Source organism: Pelophylax lessonae (genome assembly GCF_965119305.1).
Source record: "Pelophylax lessonae genome assembly, chromosome: 13".
NCBI classification, from domain to species: domain Eukaryota; kingdom Metazoa; phylum Chordata; class Amphibia; order Anura; family Ranidae; genus Pelophylax; species Pelophylax lessonae.
In genome coordinates this window covers 66,153,701-66,172,857 of record NC_138780.1, presented here as the reverse complement: position 1 = coordinate 66,172,857, position 19,157 = coordinate 66,153,701, and the positions used below count along the sequence as shown (strand labels likewise).

General features: G+C 42.5%; 1 protein-coding gene across 1 annotated transcript in view; it reads left to right on the top strand.

Moving 5' to 3' along the window:
• Positions 1–19,157, top strand: part of EXD1 (exonuclease 3'-5' domain containing 1) — a gene marked incomplete at its 5' end in the record, with an annotated part of 442,032 nt that overhangs the window by 252,729 nt on the left and 170,146 nt on the right. Inside the window, one exon of the mRNA XM_082242816.1 lies at positions 15,301–15,405. Coding sequence (XP_082098942.1) covers positions 15,301–15,405 — 105 coding nt within the window. The remainder of the gene's footprint in view (positions 1–15,300; positions 15,406–19,157) is intronic.

Below are 19,157 nucleotides of genomic sequence, written 5' to 3'. Positions count from 1 at the left end.
GAAACCTCCTTTTGAAAACATCAGGGAGATTCCCTTGCTTACTTTATCCCAGAAGGTGGCCTTCTTGGTGGCTATCACTTCTGCACGCAGGGTGTCAGAACTGGCTGCTTTATCATGCCAGTCCCCATACTTGGTGATTCATAGGGATAAGGTAGTACTCCATCCTAAGCCATCCTTTCTTCCTAAGGTGGTTTCAGATTTTCATCTGAATGAAGATATTGTACTACCTTCCTTGTGTCCTCAGCCCAATCATCATCGGGAACATGCGTTGCATTCCTTGGATGTGGTTCGGGCAATCAGGGTATACCTGAAGGCTACGGAATCGTTCCATGAGACGGATTCACTTTTTGTGATCACGGATGGCCCCAGAAAGGGGTTGCCTGCATCTGCCGTGACTATTGCCAAATGGATTAGACAGACGGTGGTACAGGCTTATTCTATTAAGGGTCAGAGTCCTCCGTTCCCTGTTAGGGCGCACTCCACTCGAGCGCTCAGTACTTCCTGGGCCTTTCGCCATCAGGCGTCAGTGGTCCAGGTATGTAAGGCGGCCACCTGGTCGTCGGTACATACCTTTACAAAATTTTATAAAATTGATGTGATGGCATCGGCGGATGCCTCTTTTGGCCGCAAAGTGCTGCAGGCCGCAATTTGAGGAGACCGGTGGTCTACCTCGAGGGTTTTTTTCTGTTGAAAAATTTTTTTGTTGAGTCTCATCATTAAGGATGAGCATTGTAAACTTCTAGTTGGCACCGGTTGGGCCTTCTAGATTTGGATTTGATTTCCATTTTCCCACCCCTCATTTGTGATACTGCTCTGGGACTTCCCGAAGGTGCTGTATCACCGAGGACTACGTCTGTCAATGAGCGATAGAGAAAAATGGATTTTTGTAAAATCTTACCGTAAAATCCTTTTCTCTTAGCTCATTGACAGACGTAGTACCCGCCCCTCTGTTTTTGAGTTGGGTTGGGTTAAATTCTCTAAGCACTGCTCTTGTGACATAACTGATTTGCTGTGGCGGAGAGAGAGAGGATATACCCTCGGGGACTGCCCCTGGGGTGTGGCCAGAGCATTTTTATTTCCTGTCTAGTCCTGCTCCTGTGGAGGCAACATAACCTGAAGGTGTTGTATCACCGAGGACTACGTCTGTCAATGAGCTAAGAGAAAAGGATTTTACGGTAAGATTTTACAAAAATCCATTTATTGATCAGGAAATTTGCCCTATTGGGCTGAGGGTACAGATTTTTCCCACTATCAGGGAACCTACGGCAACCCTGAAGTTAGAGTGGGAGAAATGCCTGACCCAATGTAGTTCAGATCTTATGAAAGTATTAAGAAAACAATATTTAGAGGACATGACCGTTTTGGACAAAGACATTGAAAATCTAAAAGAAAAATACAAACATATTTTGGAACTTCCCTCTTTTCCTGCCAAATGGAAAGAAATAAAAGACAAGATAGAGAATCTAAATAAAGACATTATTTCCAAGAAACAAAATAAATGTATTAAGGACCAATTAGCCTTCTCTGAAGGATATGCATATAAATGGTCGGGAAGATCTGTGGGAAGAAGGGGTGCCCCCCACCCCCACAATCCTCCCCAGACCTACGAATACACAGAATCCGATTCTTCTGTTTCTTCGGTTTCTTCACTACACAGTCAGTCTAGACCTCTAGGTCAATTCAAACAAGGCAATGTTAGAAAGCGGTCTCACCCTGGAATTTCACCTAATGAATCCAAAGGCAAAAAAGCCAACAAACAACCCAAAATCAACACCACGCTACATAGCACAATTCCCAGGGCACTGAATGCAATAGCAAGCACATCTCGCACCCCTACACTGGCCGATGACGGTTTTTTAGATCCAGCCCTAATCGAACACCGCAAATCACAAGGCAACTTGGATGTGTATTTTCCCAAAATCCAAGCACCTCTTCCACCACTTCCCAACACTTCCTCTCCCACGAACACACAGGGTTGAATATTATCAACCTCACTAGTCACTCCCTCACTCAGGACGAAACCTCAGTACTTCATTTAGGTTTGGGCTTTTGCCCTTTTGACTCCATCAATGTGATGGATACCATCAAAGATCTTTATTTATTCTCAAGAAATTTGACTTATAAGTTAATTTTTGATAAGGATAGACAAAATCTTCATCTAGAAAATGAACTTACTCAACGCACTAAACACTTTACAATGGCTGAATATAAGGCCTTACGTGACCTTATGCTGCTCTATGATGAAAGTAATGATTCCGATGAATCCACCCCTACGTCCCCGCCAGCCATGATGACCAGTCCTTCAGAAACCATTGCCCCCAAAAGGGCTTTTAAACCTCCTTCTACACAATTTCCTGATCTCATGACGTGCCCCACCATTTGGTCCTTTTTGCATCATTCCGTTGCAGATTTAAAGAAGACCAACTGGGAAAATATTGACTCCAATCTCACTCCAGAGCAAAATTTAGCCTTGAGAAGATTACAAAAAAGACAGGACTACAACTGCATCATTTTAGATGCATGGCACAAAGGCCTGATTGACAAAGACACTTACCAGTTTTTGTTTACCAAATTTCCTTGAACATCCACTTTTTACACACTTCCGAAGACACACAAATGCCTCTCCCCCCCCCCAGGTAGACCTATCGTGTCTGGCATAGGATCCCTCACGGACAGTGCCAGTAAATATGTCGACTCGCATCTTGCTCCCCATGTCCTCACCCTGCCTTCCTATATTAAAGATACTACCGATCTTCTCAAACATATTGAGGGGGTTGAGCTCCCACCAGATGCCCTACTGGTTGCGATTGATGTGGAGGCTTTGTACTCCAGCATCCCACATGAACGGGGTATCAAAGTAATCAGTGAGTTCTTAAGGGAACAGGATAGAACCACGTGGAAACTAAACACCTTCATTCTTACCCTGCTTCGGTTTATTCTCACTCGTAATTATTTCACATTAATGGAGGATATGTTTTTGCAAAGGCAGGGTGTGGCCATGGGGACCACATGCACGCCGTCATATGCGAATCTCTACCTGGAGGGCTGGGAGAGGTATATTTTTTCTAATGAGAATTTTGCAGAGTACTTACCGTTTGTACCTTTCTGGTACAGATATATTGACGATCTGCTCCTGGCCTGGACAGGCCCCATAGAGATACTCCATTCTTTTCTGAAAGACCTCAATAGGAATGATTGGAATCTACGCTTTACATATACCTACCATGAGTCCCAGATCACTTTTCTGGATCTCACCATCTTGAAATCTGAGGATGGCACTATATTTTCGGATCTTTACCGGAAACCATCCGCAGGTAATACTTTACTACACGCGTCAAGTGCTCATCCCCAACCCCTAATACAGAGCATTCCGTTTGCTCAATATTTACGCCTCAGGCGGAATTGTACCAGGGATGATGACTTTTACAGTCAAGCCCATGCTCTTCGGGAACGCCTCCTCCAGAGAGGCTATTCCCATACCACTCTGAGGAAGGCCTTTAATAAGGCCTGAGCCAGGAGCAGATCGTCTCTACTGTACCCACCTAGAAAACCGGATACATCTCATACAGTCAAACTAATTACTAGATATTCAGCACATCATCAACAATTGCGTTCAGTAATCACTCGCCATTGGCATCTACTTACTGACCATCATATTTTAAAGAATTATGTTAGGGACACCCCAGAGCTGGTCTTTAGAAGGGCCACGTCCCTTCGGGACCAGTTGGTCCATAGTCATTACACCACAGCTAGACCCGCTCTTCAGGTAATAGGGGTACCTTTGCTTGTCAGGAATGCCCACGCTGCCCTTGGATATTGGAGGGCTCAACCTACCGACTCCCCAATGGGGAACTGTGGACCCCTCGAAGCCACAGTCAATGTGGACCGAGGGGTGTCATTTATCTGATGGTTTGCCAATGTAGGGCATACTACGTTGGCAAAACCAGATGAGAGCTACGCCAGAGAATAGGAGACCACCTATATTACTCCTCAGGTGGTAAACTAACAGCAGTCGGATGCCATATTGGCCTTCACCATAGATACCACCCTGAAGTGGTGAAATTTTTCACCATAGATACCACCCTGAGGATGGTTCTTGATGCCATATTTGAGGACCCACGTGGGGGCAATTGGGATCAGAAATTGCTTCAACGTGAAACTCAATGGATTGAAAGGCTAAATTCCACTACTCCCCCTGGCTTGAATGAGGTCGTCTCATATAAGCCTTTTCTATAATCCCTACATGATTTAGAGATCGAACAAATTATCCCCCTTTCTGTGTTTGTCTTTTTCTCCCCCCCTTTTCCCCCTCTCACTTGGGATTTTCACGGTCCTCCAACTGCTCCTTGTCCCCCTCCTTATTCCCATTCCTTAGTCTTCCCTCCCCGTTTTTTACCCATGCCTATTTCCCTCCCTTTTTCGCTCCCCTCTTTCCTTTCCCATTCTCTCTCCCATCTATTTTCCCTCCTTTCTCTTCTCTTGATGGATGTATAAAATTGGTCCTATTTGGACCGATTCAATGAGTCTATTTATATATTTGTATGCAATATGTACTGAGTTACAATGTCCAATATCGTTATCTCGGTATTGGGAATAATATAAATATACATGTATGCTATATTTGTAGCTATTATGTATTTACTGCTTCGACTTTGTTTAATGTGGGCTTATATATGCTAATAAATTCTTTTATGTTCTTCAACATTCTCTGCTGACACCCGGAGGCGGGACCTTGGGGATCAGTGGCGGGTTCCTGTCTTTTCCGGCGGATATGTGTCCCTCCTTGCCAGCGGCCCTCCGCTGGTTCCGCCGGATGTCCGGCGGAGTGTGCCTGCGCACGCTCACGCACACTTTGGAGGGACTGGGCGTGTGACTTCGGACGCCGCGTAGCGGCGTGATGACGTCATACACGCTCGGAGACGCATAAAAGGCCCGCGCGGCCATCATGGCGGCGTCGGCGTCTTATGCACCATGCGGAGAGGAGGATCTTGAGGCAGCATTTCAGGTAACAGTCAAAAGACTCAGTCTACACCATACTTATTCCTATATTGGTCGGATCTTCCATTTATACTGCGGTTATTTTTTCCTTTTTTAGGATCTTTTTCTTTCCTTGTATGATATGTTTTGGCATATCATTACTATACACTGATGGAATAACATATGGATACAAGGAGTGCCTTGGATTAGAGCAAATATAGGGTTTATCCCTGTCTGGGCTTTTTCCCAGGTGGCGCCCCCCCCCTTCCTTTCCTCTTCCCTCCCCTCGGTCACTCTCTTGATTAGACCATTAGTGGAACTTGCAACCAACTTCTGTGATACTTCTTGATGCTTATCCTCGCATCCTCTCCGCATGGTTATATCTACATGAACGTTTTTGAAAGGTGATTATCATTTCTTAACATGAGTGGTCTATGTACTTTCCTCCCTGTTTCCCCCCACCCTTTGTTTGTCGGTTTCTTCCTCTCCCTTTCCTGTTGTCTTCCCTTCCCCCTCCCTTCCCCTTCCCTTTCCCACGTCTATTGCCTCCTTCCCTCTCCCCTTTTCCATTCTTGGTTTTCCCTCCCCCCCCTTCTTTTTTCTCCCCCTTTTTCTCCCCCTTCTCTCTTCTGTTTCCCCCCCCCCCTTCTTCCCCCCCTCTCCTTCTCTTTACATTGGCAACACTCAGAGTTCTATTATATTTATCAACTTTTTGTATATTTTTTCATAAACATGTTAAGGTCTCCCATATACGCCGGTGAGACTATGTATGTGATCCTGCCGCCCCCATTGGTCAAATCCGCCTCATGGTGACTGCAGGAAAAGTCCACACTGTATCATGGGTATCCATACACCCATTGCCTCAATAATCATGTTTTTTGTTGTCTTTATTATGACTCATTCAATGCTTGTTCTATTTTCATAGAATCGGTTTTTATCCTTCATTGTTTCTCCTGAAGAAGCGGCATAGTCCGCGAAACATGTAGAGAACCTACTGTGGAAATATGCCAACGACACTCCACAGTTTCAACTATGTCAAATGCATTCCAGTCAACCTGTTTGTATATTGACTTGTTTGTCCTGTGTATTTTGTTATGTCTATGTGATTAACTTTTTTATGGAATAAAAACTATTTTATTTACATTTGATGTTGATTTATAACCAACATACCTTGGTATCCTAAATCCAGAACCAATTTCCCATTTCCCACTCCCTTGTCCCATTGAGTACCTCTCCAACTGGGGAGTTTTGAGGTCTCTCTTATCCCTTTTCCCAATTTTTGTTATAATATTATATATTGTTGTTTGGGTGCGGTCACACTTGAAGTTGCTGCTTAACTTTATTTTGCACTAGCGCGGTTACTCATTTTTTTTTTTTTTTATTTACTTGATATTTTTTAGTTACAGTGCCTTGCGAAAGTATTCGGCCCCCTTGAACTTTGCGACCTTTTGCCACTTTTCAGGCTTCAAACATAAAGATATAAAACTGTAATTTTTTATTAAGAATCAACAACAAGTGGGACACAATCATGAAGAGGAACGAAATTTATTGGATATTTCAAACTTTGTTAACAAATAAAAAACTGAAAAATTGGGCGTGCAAAATTATTCAGCCCCTTTACTTTCAGTGCATCAAACTCTCTCCAGAAGTTCAGTGAGGATCTCTAAATGATCCAATGTTGACCTAAATGACTAATTAAGATAAATAGAATCCACCTGTGTGTAATCAAGTCTCCGTATAAATGCACCTGCACTGTGATAGTCTCAGAGGTCCGTTTAAAGCGCAGAGAGCATCATGAAGAACAAGGAACATACCAGGCAGGTCCGAGATACTGTTGTGGAGAAGTTTAAAGCCGGATTTGGATACAAAAAGATTTCCCAAGCTTTAAACATCCCAAGGAGCACTATGCAAGCGATAATATTGAAATAGGAGTATCAGACCACTGCAAATCTACGAAGACCTGGCCGTCCCTCTAAACTTTCAGCTCATACAAGGAGAAGACTGATCAGAGATGCAGCCAAGAGGCCCATGATCACTCTGGATGAACTGCAGAGATCTACAGCTGAGGTGGGAGACTCTGTCCATAGGACAACAATCAGTCGTATACTGCACAAATCTGGCCTTTATGGAAGAGTGGCAAGAAGAAAGCAATTTCTTAAAGATATCCATAAAAAGTGTCATTTAAAGTTTGCCACAAGCCACCTGGGAGACACACCAAACATGTGGAAGAAGGTGCTCTGGTCAGATGAAACCAAAATCAAACTTTTTGGCAACAATTCAAAAGGTTATGTTTGGCGTAAAAGCAACACAGCTCATCACCCTGAACACACCATCCCCACTGTCAAAACATGGTGGTGGCAGCATCATGGTTTGGGCCTGCTTTTCTTCAGCACGGACAGGGAAGATGGTTAAAATTGATGGGAAGATGGATGGAGCAAAATACAGGACCATTCTGGAAGAAAACCTGATGGAGTCTGCAAAAGACCTGAGACTGGGACGGAGATTTGTCTTCTAACAAGACAACGATCCAAAACATAAAGCAATATCTACAATGGAATGGTTCACAAATATACCTATCCAGGTGTTAGAATGGCCAAGTCAAAGTCCAGACCTGAATCCAATCGAGAATCTGTGGAAAGAACTGAAAACTGCTGTTCACAAACGCTCTCCATCCAACCTCACTGAGCTCGAGCTGTTTTGCAAGGAGGAATGGGCAAAAATTTCAGTCTCTCGATGTGCAAAACTGATAGAGACATACCCCAAGCGACTTACAATTGTAATCGCAGCAAAAGGTGGCGCTACAAAGTATTAACTTAAGGGGGCTGAATAATTTTGCACGCCAAATTTTTCAGTTTTTTATTTATTAGAAAAGTTTGAAATATCCAATAAATTTCATTCCACTTCATGATTGTGTCCCACTTGTTGTTGATTCTTCACAAAAAATTACAGTTTTATATCCTTATGTTTGAAGCCTGAAATGTGGCAAAAGGTCGCAATGTTCAAGGGGGCTGAATACTTTCGCAAGGCACTGTATTTACCACCACCCTTTGGACTTGCTCCTTTAACCAGTTTTGTATCTAAGAGCAAACCTTGTGGTCGATGCCTGCAGACCTTATTTTACAAATTAAGCGTTTGTAGGGAACTGTATCAAACGCCTTAGCAAAATCCAGGTACACCACATCCACAGGTCTCCCACTATCTAGCTCACAGCTAACCTCCTCATAGAATGTTAACAAATTAGTTTAACAAGAATACCCTTTTGTAAACCCGTGCTGATTACTACTGATGATGTTCTCTTTGTAGAGGAGGGGGAAGTTTGGGACTTTGAGTGAGGAGCACAATGGGACAAATTGTGCGCCTCCATCCCTGTTCAATAACCATAGAGGAAGTTTTGGGACTTTGAGTGAGAGACATGACCAGGGTAGCAGGAAAAATGATGTCTCATTTATTGATACATACATGCATACAGATAATGAACATAACATATAATTGTATATGTTTTTGACATCAACAAGTAAAAGATAAAAAGGGGAGATAGTACATCCCAGTTCCAGTTTCCATAAGATCAGCATAGCAATTGTACATACAGAAGTATATTCATAAACATCAATGGACTGCAATGGTCAACAGTATTGAAGTAATAATTAGTAATCAAAACATCATAACTCGACGCGTTTCATGGTCTAAGTATGCCACTTCATCAGGAGTAGATGTATGATCTGTGTGTGTAAAGAAGTATATGTAAAAAAATGGCAAATGAGGACCAATAAAAACTGGAAGGAAGGGGGAAGAGGAGATGTAGACCTCAAATTCCCAAACTTACGTTGCTTTGCAGGTGTTTGCTGGCTTAGGGAGTAGGACATGGCTCGGATAGTCTCCCACAGGAGCTGAGGGTCCACAGGGCGGGCAAAAAGGGGCCAGACACGCCACACGCATGAGGAGTGTGGGCTGGAGTATATGGTGTGGAGACGTTGCTTGTGGCAGCAGAACAGGAAATATCTGTCAAATAGTAAAAATTATATATATATATGTATCAAATATGCCATAAGTTCATATGTATTTCTGTAGTAGAAATATCATGGTGCTGCTGCCAAAGAAAAAGTATGGAAAGTGCCAAAAGGAGGTGGGAATCATCCATGGTGGAGTGAAAGAATGGTAATAAGTGCATGATATAAGAGACTGCTTGCCCATAGTATCAAAGATCAACCATGTGATAAAGTAGCGAGTATATATAAGAACCCCTGAGGAGGGTGTGATAGTGTGCAGAAACAAAGAAAATTGTAAAGGAAGGAAGAACCGATAACCAAGGGTGATGAGTGAAGTAAAATAAAAAAACAGTGAAGTAGAGGCCAAAAGGAACATACCGAAATTGAAGTCCAGACTATGAACCTATGTGTCCCGTGCCTGCCGATCATGGCTCCGCACTGTGGGCCCAGCGTCACGCCAGTGCATAAAGGTGGCCACCGCAGAGGCGGCAGACAGAACAGGCAAACCGTCTCCACGGCTTTGGCAGCAGCACCATGATATTTCTACTACAGAAATACATATGTACTTATGGCATATTTGATACATATATATATATATATATATATATATATATATATATATATATATATATATATATATATATATATATATAATTTTTACTATTTGACAGATATTTCCTGTTCTGCTGCCACAAGCAACGTCTCCACACCATATACTCCAGCCCACACTCCTCATGCGTGTGGCGTGTCTGGCCCCTTTTTGCCCGCCCTGTGGACCCTCAGCTCCCGTGGGAGACTATCCGAGCCATGTCCTACTCCCTAAGCCAGCAAACACCTGCAAAGCAACGTAAGTTTGGGAATTTGAGGTCGACATCTCCTCTTCCCCCTTCCTTCCAGTTTTTATTGGTCCTCATTTGCCATTTTTTTTACATATACTTCTTTACACACACAGATCATACATCTACTCCTGATGAAGTGGCATACTTAGACCACGAAACGCGTCGAGTTATTATGATGTTTTGATTACTATCCATTACTTCAATACTGTTGACCATTGCAGTCCATTGATGTTTATGAATATACTTCTGTATGTACAATTGCTATGCTGATCTTATGGAAACTGGAACTGGGATGTACTATCTCCCCTTTTTATCTTTTACTTGTTGATGTCAAACACATATACAATTATATGTTATGTTCATTATCTGTATGCATGTATGTATCAATAAATGAGACATCTTTTTTCCTTCTATCCTGGTCATGTCTCTCACTCAAAGTCCCAAAACTTCCTCTATGATGATGTTCTCTTTAGCAAACTTTTGGATATATAGTCCCTTATCATCCCTTCCAGAAGTTTACATACTATTGACGTCAGGCTGACCGGCCTATAATTTCCCGATACATGCCTCTGCCCTTCTTTGAATATTGGTATCGCGTTCGCTTTCCTCTAGTCACCTGGTACATTTCCTGTCAAAATACTATTTGCAAAGATCAGGAACAGTGGTCTAGATATAACCTTACTGAGTTCTCAGATGTACGCCATCTGGGCCTGGTGATTTACTTGTGTTCATTTTATCCAGCCTTTCCCTGATTTCACCCTCTGTTAGCCATAGCGACGTGTCCTGTGAAGTACTGCTAACCGTACAGTAATGGTCAGTGTACCCTTCCTTTTCCTGTGTAAAGACTGAGGTGAAGAAAGCATTAAGTGACACTCTCAATCCCCGATCGCCGCTCGGCGCGCCCCTGGGGGCACGCACGAGCGGCATGCACAAGGACAGTGCATGTGGCCCGCAGTGATTGGACACGGCAGAGCGGGGAGAGGGAGGAAGCATCCCTGCCTGCGTCTTTTTACAATGCGCCGGTAGGGAAGTGGTTAAATGCATTTCGATGTAGACATAACAAATAATTGTATAACAAAAACTCACATTATCTATTCAGAGAGCATCACATAGATCAAAACGAGAAAAATTTAAATAATTATTGCTAGTAATATAATTAAAATTCCATTAAAATTATAAAATTTATTAATTAAAATATTTATTAAAAATACTTTACTTAAAATTATATTTATATTAATTATATAGTGTTAAACTCTTAATTTGTATAGCCTGAACTTGCTAATTTTTGTGTCAAAATTGCAAATTAAAAGAAAAGTTATTTCGAGGACATAAATGTTGCAGAGTATTTATCTATTATGAATATCACAGGATTTATGGGTTCCAAAAAAAACAATTGATGTCAATGTCAATGTTCATTCCCTTGGGATGCAAGGTAGACAGCTGGTAGATCCATTTAGACTCATTTTGCGAAACCGCAATCCTCATATTCTTCCCCCTCCAATGGGGTTCAATCCTATCTATTCCGCAGAATGTTAATCGTGTGGGGTCTTTATTGTGTTTTAACCGGAAATGGTTCGAGACACTATGGTATCTGAAGCCTTTTTTAATATTGTCTATATGCTCATGGTGCGCCCCACATTTTGTAAATTGCAAGGACAACTCAGCATGAGTACTCTGACAGGTTATTAGGTTCTTAATTTTATAGGTTTTGTTGGTGATGTTAGATTTAAATTCATACGTTCTTTTATTCCGTTTTTTTACCGTTTTGCAGGGTTTGCATCTCCTGCAAGTGTAAAAGCCTTTTACGTCCAGAAAAGTGAAACGTTTTTTGGGGGGTCTTGGGACATTTTTCGCTAGTCTGTCCCTCAAATTTTGGGCCTCTCCTGTATATGAATTTTGGACGTTTCGGTAAAATCTCCCTAAGCTGTTCATTTCTTTGGAGCAGATGCCAATGTTTCCTTATGATTTGCTCGACTTCCCGGTGTCTGATATTGTAATTGGTGATGAAGGACAGTCCATAGTCTTCGTTCTGTTTTTCTTTTTCTTCTAGTAGTTTTCCTCGTTCCATCTGATCAACCTCTTTTTTTACTTTATCAAGATCTTGTTGTTTATATCCTTTTTCTTTAAATTTTGTCATCATGGTCTGGATTTGTTCTTCAAGATCTTTTCATCTCCACAGTTTCTTTTCAGCCTCATCATTTGCCCTTTTGGGATACCCTTGATCCAATTTCTATGGTGACAGCTGTGGGTCGGTATATAGCTATTTCTGTCTGTAGTTTTAAAGTGCCTTCTCGTTGTTAGTTCTCCATCCAGCTGTGATATGGTGAGGTCTAGGAAATTAACCTCGTTTCTATTCCATGATCCGGTAAATTTAATATTATAGTTATTGATGTTAATTTCTTGGAAAAATTGGTGTAGGGTTTCCTCTGTTCCCGTCCATAAGATAAACATGTCGTCAATACATCTTTTATATGTATGTAGTTCCTCTTTGTTCTTTAAAAATTACTTCCTCCTCCCATTTGCTCAACCTCTTCCCACCCACAGGCTCCCTCTCTGTGGCTGCAGGTCCCTCCGGGTTGCAGCCCTGTCTGTATTTACAGCAGTTTTAGAAAACCTGGTGTCAAAAGTGGATTTCGTTTTAAAAAATGCCACTAGTAGAAAGCGCCCTATGCCTTCCCCCTGCCTCTAATAGTATCCTCAAATTCTGAGGTAGATATGGCCGATGTGGACGCATGTCATCCTGGTGGATCTGCGTCTTCGCATTCTGATAGCGAGGAGGATGTTTCCTCGCCATCAGCCGCATGGGATTCCACTTCGGTGAAGGTTTCTCTTCCCCTGGACAAGCTGCAGAAGTTGCAGGGGGCGATTAGTTTCTTGTTCAGCAAGCTGTTCTCTCTGCAGACTTGCATGAGAGTCCTAGGCCTGATGGTGTCAACCTTCGAGGCGGTCCCATTTGCTCAGATCCACACCAGGTCATTAAAGAGGGGAATTCTGGTCAAATGGAACAAAGATCCAAAGTCATTGGATTCTATGATTCGATTGAGTCACAACACAGACTGCTCTTCTATGGTGGCTTTGCTCGTTGGCATTTCGCCTAGGCAAGTCTTTCCTTCCATTGTATCGGACAATGCTAACCACGAACGGCAGCCTGTCTGGCTGGGGAGGAGTGCTGGGGAAGCTGTGTTCCCAGTGGCCTTGGACAGTGGAAGAGTCCAGATTACCGATCAATGTTCTGGAGCTCAAGGCAATAAAGCTTTGCCTTTGTCACTGGACAAATCGTCTTCAAGGTTGTCCAGTCCAGGTTCAACTGGACAATGCCACGGCCGTGGCTCACATCAATCATCAAGGGGGCACCAAGTGTGTCCTAGCAGCCCGGGAGGTGGCCGAGATCTTGAAATGAGCAGAGAATTTTGTTAGTCTCTCTCCGCGGTACTCATCCCAGGTGTGGAAAACTGGCAGGCAGACTACCTGAGCCGTCAGGTGCTGGATCAGGAGGAATGGTCTCTACACCCAGAGGTGTTTCATCTCTTGTGTGCTTAGTGGGGGACACCGGATGTTGTCCTGTTGGCCTCTCGGCTCAACAAGAAGGTACAGAGGTTTGTAGCCAGGTCTCTGGATCCCCTAGCCGATGCTGTAGATTCACTGGTGACTCCTTGGGGTTAATGGGGACAGGGCCAGTCATTCTGGTGGCTCCAGACTGGCCTTGCCAGTCTCGGTACACAGATCTGGTAAGATTGGTTACCGATGCTCCTTGGAGACTTCCTCTCAGGGAAGATCTGCTGTCTCAAGAGCCGATCTTCCATCCTGCTTTACAGTCACTGGCTTCACATTGTGGCTGTTGAAAGCCAGGTGTTGAAGGATAGGGGTCTTTCTGTTTCAGTGATTTGATTCCTACACTGTTGAAGGCCAGGAAGTCTACTTCCAGGAAGATCTATCATCGTACTTGGAAATCGTGCATTTCATGGTGTGAATCCATGAAGGTGCATCCTTGCCGTTATTTTGGTGGCTAGGATCTTGGCTTTCCTTCAAAGAGGTGTCGAACAGAAGTTGGCCTTGGCTACTATTAAAGGCCAAGTGTCGGCCTTGGCTGTGTTTTTTCCAACGTCCTTTAGCCTCGCATGCTTTGATTTGCACTTTTATCTAAGGGGTCCATCATGTGGCCCCTCCGAGGCAATCCCCGTTACCTCCGTGGGATCTGAATTTGGTATTGTTCTTCAAAAACCTCCTTTTGAGAACATTAGGGAGATTCCTCTGCTTACCTTGTTTCAGAAGGTTGCCTTTTTGGTGGCTTTTACTTCTGCTTGCAGAGTATCAGAATTGACGGCGCTTTCCTGCCGCTCGCCTTATTTGGTGGTCCACAGAGATAAAGTGGTACTTCGACCTAGTCAGTCGTTTCTTCCTAATTTGGTTTCTGATTTCCATCTAAATGAAGACATTGTGCTGCCTTCTTTATGTCCTAAGCCCAAGCATCCTAAGGAAATTGCTTTGCATTCTTTGAATGTGGTTTGGGCAATTAGGGTTTACCTGGTGGCTACTGAATCTTTCAGTAAATCAGACTCTTTTTGTCCTTGCGGAAGGACCTAGAAAGGGACTGGCTGCGTCTGCTGTGACCATTTCTAGGTGGATCAGGCAGACGGTGGTTCAGGCTTATTTACTGAAGGGTCAGGTTCCACCTTTCCCTGTGAAGGCGCATTCTACTAGGGCGCCGAGTGCTTCTTGGGCTTTTCGCCATTAGGCATCAGTATTACATGTTTGCAAGGCGGCAAGGCAACTTGGTCGTCTGTGCATACATTCACAAAATTTTAAAAAGTAGATGCGTTGGCATCCTTGGATGCTTCTTTTAGCTGTAAGGTTTTGCAGACTACTGTTTGAAAGAGACTTGGTCTCTTTGAGGGTGTTTGTCCAGATGAGCTCCTGTTGTTCCCGGTGGTTGAGCTCTATATTCATTGGCTGGCTAAAGTTTTAGCCTTGTTGGGCATTATGTTCTTTTTCTGCGTTTTCCCACCCCTCATGCAAATACTGCTTTGGGACTTCCCAATGGTCAAGAATTATATGGAGCTGCGTCTGTCAATGAACGATAGACTGGATTTTTGTCTTACCGTAAAATCCTTTTCTCTGAAGTTCATTGACCGACACAGCACACGCACCTCTATCTTGAGTGGGTTGGGTTTTTCCTCTAAACACTGCTTGCAAAGAAACTAAAGCCTATAGCCAAGTGTGTGGGTGTTCCTGCAGGGACAGCCCCATAGGCGTGGTAAAGCTTTTTCCTGCCTAGTGTTTTACTCCTGTAGGGGGCAGCATAACCCAATGGTCAAGAATTATATGGAGCTGTGTCTGTCAATGAACTTTAGAGAAAAGGATTTTACGATAAGACAAAATCCAATTTTTTTCTCTGTTCTTCTTTAGTGTGTTTTTTTTTTTCCTTTTTCATTTTTGTAAAACTTACTAAAATGTCAACTAAAATGTATTTGATCAGAAAATTGTATTCACTGTTTCAGGTTGCCACTAGAAAGCATGTTTACCTCTTTGATATCCTCACCATGGGACCAGGAGTCTTCAAAAATGGCCTTCAAGTGGTGCTTGAAGACAAAGGCATCCTAAAGGTTTGTTCAATTTTCATAAATACGCTAGCACAATAAATGTATGTAAAAGGTGTCCTGTCACCCATTTGTGTGCTGGTGACATGGCAAACTATTCATTAAGACTAAGGCCGTCTAGTTCATGATCAGCAATATATTGAATAAAAAATAAAAAAAAAATGTATGTGTGCAATGCCTACTGAGCAGATTAGTCTGGCAAGTTTTGATCTAGCACAGGGCTGAAAACAGTAAAAATAAAACTTCCTATGCTGTTTCCTTAGCTCTATATACTTAAAACATAAATAAACATCTAAAAATAAATACATCTTATATACAAGGAAAGAAAAGCCTAACATTACAAATGCTGAGACCAAACCAAATAATAAATACATAAAAAGTGCTAAAATTATAGTATTCTGTTAACTACAAACATTACCCACCAGCATTAAACATTAAGTGCTTGGATTCAAATCAGTTCATACGGATTACATGGTGTCTGAAGTTTCATAGAGAACAAAACATGTAACAGGCGCATAAGCCACATAATTAGGCAAGGTCCATAGAAGGTCTTAAATGGAATAGATGGAAAGGGAGAGTCCAACATATAGGGCAGCCATCTAGAAACCAATGAGCCAGGGGTTCCAGCAAGCTGAAGATAAGGAGATAAAGAGGCTCCTCTAAGTGTAGACTTTAAAACACATTTTATTCAATAAAAGTATGCACTCACATCTGTAAGTAAAAGGACCCTCCTGGAGATTCCAAGATAGGTGGGTGGTGGATAATGTCATCCAATCCGTGCTGCCATCCCGCGGAGACTGACTCCTCTTCACCATAGCCGGCAATGACGGCGGAGCAGGAGCAAGAACGTCCCCAGTGACGTCATCCACACACGCCCGCTGACCAAGCCTCGTTCTCAACCGAAGAACTCCGAGCCTCGCTCTTGCTCCTGCTCCACCGTCACTGCCGGTTACGGTGAAGAGGAGTCCTTTTACACGTATTTGCTTACTTACAGATGTGAGTGTATACTTTTATTGAATAAAATGTGTTTTAAAGTCTACACTTAGAGGCACCTCTTTCTCTCCTTAACTGAAGTTTCATATACTGTGATTGGTGCTGATAGACAGTACACTAAACCATTCCCAACCAAAGATGAAGTAGTCACACTCCAATAATAACGAAGTGATACTCCTCTCCCATGAACACACTAATAGTAATAAATTAATCTTAATATATTGACCACTTATGAATAAGATGGTCGAAACAAAATGGAATTGGGGTACTCCTCCTCCTCCTCCATTTAGCAATCCGTGACCACTAATCTCTTTTCACATAGCACTCCATCCCAAGCATCATGTAAGGGGACAAAGCATAGAGGTTCATTGCACAAACATTTTTACCCAAAATATCCATAAAATTAATTTAAAATCCACTTACTTATCTGCCATCACCCAGCACTAGGATATGATTAAACATTTCTCTTGTGTGTGTTGTGACCTCATATGTAGTGACATCACATTGTTCTGACTTTCTAACACATTTAATGAATTCAGCTTCATCAGTCAGCTCCTATAATTTTTTTTTTTTTTTTTTTTTTTTGTGGTGGCTGTTTAAGTATAAATGTATTGGGAGAAATTTGTTTATGATGTATTTTTTTTATTTAAAGTATAGATGTTTTATTCACTACTTTCCTGCTTTGAGCGGTATACATATGATGGTGTTCCCACTCCATTCAAGGCTTGAGAAAGAGGATCATTCTTGAAACCCTCTTCCTTACCACCTAGACCAGGGGTGGGGAACCTATGCCCCGCGGGCCATATGCGGCCCCTGAAATCATTTGGTCCTGCCCCCCCCCCCCCCCCCCCCCCGTGCCGCTTGGTCTGTCTGTCGCAGCTGAGCTGTCAGAATGGAGCCAATGTTTCTTGTATAATTCCAGCTCCTTTCTGTCTGAGTGAGTCACAGGTGGAGTGATATCAAATTCATTTCGCCTGTGAGGAGACTGACCAAGATACAGGAACCTCTATCTTCCTCCAGTGCGGCGCCGCTCCTGAGTCTTTAGCCAGCATTTCCTACCAGCAGTACCCACAGCAGTACCAGCCAGCACTGCCAGCCAGAGCCAGCAGTACCCACAGCAGTACCAGCCAGCAGCACCCACAGCACAGCAGTTCTTTTCAAAACGTACGACGGCAAAGGGTTGACTGCGCTCCAGACTGACCGAAAACCTGGAAAACCAGCTGCAAGTAGCAACATCAATACCAGCTAACATCACACACCTCACCAAAGAGACGCAGTTCCAGCAATCACATTAGGGGTGAGTTATTAAATGTTTGACCAAATATAACAGGCTCATTTTTAAGTTTATAATTTTGTACGGCCCCCGAATTATGGTATAATTATCCAAACGGCCCTTGGCAGAAAAAAGGTTCCCCACCCCTGACCTAGACCAACACTTGCACACACCTCGCATTCTTTTCCCACATATAAGGGGAATTAAGAGACTGAGACTGCTGCTACATATGACATCCATGGAGCTGGTTCATTCTGCAGGAGTGACAGCTGCAAGAACTTCTTCTTTTTTATATTTCTTTATTAATAATTTTTCACATACAAAAAAGTTTAATTCAAGAACATTTCCTCTTAACAGTTTTTCCAAAAATATCCCCCCTACCCCTCCCTTCCTCTTCGATCCCCAGTCCCGCCTCATTCTCCTGGGTCGTTAGATAGTCCCTTGTTTCTCTAAATTCTTTCCATTTTTCCCAGATCTCTACCCTGTCCTCATATTCCTCTTCCCCCCAGTTTCTTAATACTGTAATTCTAATTTTCTCATTTTTTCTATATGTCTAAACCACTCTTTACATGATGGAGGTTCTTCTTTTTGCCACTTTAAGGGAATTAAACTTTTTGCCGAGTTTAACAGATAAGGGATTAAAGTTTTTTTATATTTTCTTATCGACATTTTTGTACCGTGGAACAGGCATGCCCATGGGTCTTCAGGAGTTTCTATATCAGTATTTTTTTTAATCAGGGATAGTACTTCTCTCCAGTATTTTTTAATTTTCGGGCAATCCCACCATATCTGTGTTATTGTACCAATTACCATACATCCCCTCCAACACATTTTCGAGCTCTCCAGCTGTTATCTCCCCACTTTATCTGGGGTATTATACCATCTGGATATAAGTTTTTAGTTCATCTCTGCCATGTTTATATCTATCGCTGAGTTATGGACTAATTTTATACTTTTTCCCATTGGAATCCCACACTATGTACACCCAGTTCGCTTTCCCATTTTTCTACGAGTAGGGGTACTGTCTGCTTCGTCCCTGCATTCATAATTCTATAGATATTTGAGATGTTGTTTATTATTTTCTCAGACATACACATTTGTTCATAAGGCAGCAGTTCTTTCGTATCTCTTATTGGTTGGGAGAGAGAGGCAACAAAGTGCTTCAGCTGACATTACCTCCACTCGGTTATGTTCCAGTTTATTTAATTTTTTTTCAGATCCGATAACGTGATAATTTTCCCTTTCTCCATAATATCTTTAAAACGTACATCTTCCTCTCCCATCCATTTACCATTTTCCTTCCCTTCCCCTGGTGAAAAAAATGTTGTGTTCTGTAATGGTATCAGTGGTGAGTTGTATTTCCATTTTTCTCTTATGTGTATTATATCCCAAATTTTCAGTGCTTGTCGTGTAATTATATGTGTATTTATATTCAACTGTCTATATTTTGATGGAATCCAAATAATTTTACGTAGATGCGTATCTCTCATCG